This window comes from Mastomys coucha, unplaced genomic scaffold (assembly GCF_008632895.1).
Source record: "Mastomys coucha isolate ucsf_1 unplaced genomic scaffold, UCSF_Mcou_1 pScaffold5, whole genome shotgun sequence".
Lineage (NCBI taxonomy): Eukaryota > Metazoa > Chordata > Mammalia > Rodentia > Muridae > Mastomys > Mastomys coucha.
Genome location: NW_022196911.1, coordinates 84,700,074 through 84,702,255, shown reverse-complemented (window position 1 = coordinate 84,702,255; position 2,182 = coordinate 84,700,074). Strand labels below are relative to the sequence as shown.

The window sequence follows — 2,182 nt, the reverse complement described above, 5'->3', positions numbered from 1 at the left end:
GGTGGGGGGGAGGGGCTGGCCCAGGTGTGTGTATGTGTATGTGGGACAGGAGGCTGGCCCAGGTTTGGTGGTGGGCAGGAGGCTGGAGAGAAGCCAGGGGCTGTCAGTGGAGGCTCCTGCCTAGTGCAACTAAGTGTCCAGACTTCTTGAGATCTGATGCTTAAATTCTTCATGAGCCTGGAGTGACCTGCAGCCCTGAAGAAGTACATAAGCCAGGCCTGGCACACTCCTTTAATCCATCACTCTGTAGGCGAGGCCTGTCTGGGTTACACAGTAAAACTTGCCGCAAGTTTTAAGTGGGTACAGCCTAAGATGTTTTCTCTGCCCCATGTCCCTGCAGGTGACAAGCTACAGTGCAACTGGCCTTCCTCTGATTCAGCTATGGAGTGTGGTTGGAGATGAAGTGAGTCTGTCCCCTTGTACCCAAGCTTTTGTCAGCAACAGGAGGCTGACTGGGAACTAGTTCTGGCCACTGTTAGACAGCATGATTGGGGACCAGTGCCCCTCAGGGGACACTGGGCATCGTGGTCGGGAGTGATGATGTTAGTGTCATGGAGTGGGCAGTGCCGTGTAGTTAGATGTGCTGTTGAACATGGAACTTCTGGAATAGTCTCTCCCAACACAGAGTATCCTTAGTGCCAAGCGGGGAGAACCTGCCCTAGACCTTCCAGGACCTCTGTCTATTGCTTCCATCCTTACTGTCAAGACTTGGGTTTCTTCAGGATGTTAGAAGCCTGTGCCAAAGGGCATGGCATTTGAGTAAGGACCTTGTTGTGGGTCTATGGTCCAGGTCTGCACGTATTCCCTGGCTGATGAATGGAGACTTGGGTAGAAGGACCTATGCTTACTTGAGATCTAGCCCCTAGGTGCCATGCAGAATTCTCAAGAGGACTCTCTTTTTTCCAGGTGGTGTTGATAAACCGGTCGCTGGTGGAGCGAGGCCTTGCACAGTGGGTAGACAGCTACTATGCCAGCCTTTGACCTTGGCTCCTGAGTTGCTTCGGTCTTCTTTGTACTGTTGAGATTGGGTTTGGCACCCGGGACAGAGATTTAACAGCAGAGTAACAAACACTGTTCTCACCGAGTCTTCTTTCCCGTCCTGTCGTCCTATGGGAAGGAGGCTCCTCCCCAGGAGGGGCTGTGTGTTCCTTTCAAAGCCTTAGAGTGGCGCTTCACCAGCCAGCTGGCTTAGCCCTGCTGGAGGCTGTCTGCAGGAAGGTCTCTTAGCCAGGCTGTCCTGTTCCCATTCCATCCACTCCCCTCTCCCCACCTAAACCCCACACACTGCAGCAGGCAGGCCAAGGCGGGTGTGGGACTGGCTGAGAGGGTCAATTTCAGAGTCTTTATTCAGGGAGTGAGACATGGACTAATTGATATCGATTCCCTGGATTTCTCACTTGGATGAATTGATGGTGTTTAGCAGTTTTATATACTTCCTCCAGGTCTCTAGGAACTCTGACTTTTTTAAACATAGATGTAAATAGCAGCAATTGTCACACCTGACCCCAGTGAGTGGGGGGAGGGGAAACTGTTAATCTTGCCAAGCCTGGTTGTAATTTGTAACCATTTTCTATTTGTGCAAACTCTGTAAATATATGTTTAAAAATGTAATATTTTGTACAAGGCACACTGGAGAACAAAGGGAACTCAAAGCTCTTCCACATTCTTCATGAGGAAATGGAAGTCCGTCCATCCCACGGAGTGGGGCTGACCTCCCTCCTGCTCCAGCCAGGGCCCCCGCGCTTCCTGTGCAGACAGGAAGCTGTATGGGAGACTGTCATTTGGGGATTTGATTTTTTTTTTTCCCTGTACGCATTTAAAAAAAAAAACCTTCATTGAATTACCTTGCAGTGGTGTGTTTGACTCTTTTATAGACTGTCTTTAGCATTGTGCAATTTAAGAATACCTTAAGGATCTTGGATTTACATAAATCTTGAATTGTATAAACTATAACCTTGAGTCCACTTTTTCTTCGGTGGTGGCAAAGATTTGGGGCTGGGACTAAAGGTGGTTGAGAGTGGTGTGGTCTAAAGAGGGTCCATCTGTGACTCTCCAGGGGAATAAAAGAAAGAGAAGACCCAAAATCTTGGAAGACATTTTAGCCTGCTCTTCTCCCTACCCCCACCAGGTGGCAGCCCAGCGTCCTCTGGCTTCTGCATTCGGAGAACACAGGGTGTGGTGT

The 2,182-nt window shown here is 49.7% G+C and overlaps 1 protein-coding gene across 2 annotated transcripts in view; it reads left to right on the top strand.

The window, feature by feature from the left end:
- Akap1 (A-kinase anchoring protein 1) overlaps nt 1-1,947 on the top strand; it is a 37,211-nt gene extending 35,264 nt beyond the window's left edge. For both annotated transcript variants that reach the window (XM_031352389.1, XM_031352388.1), the window contains exons 10-11: nt 341-403; nt 907-1,947. In XM_031352389.1, coding sequence (XP_031208249.1) covers nt 341-403; nt 907-981 — 138 coding nt within the window. In that variant the 3' untranslated portion in view covers nt 982-1,947. The remainder of the gene's footprint in view (nt 1-340; nt 404-906) is intronic.
- Nucleotides 1,948-2,182: the final 235 nt, after the last annotated feature.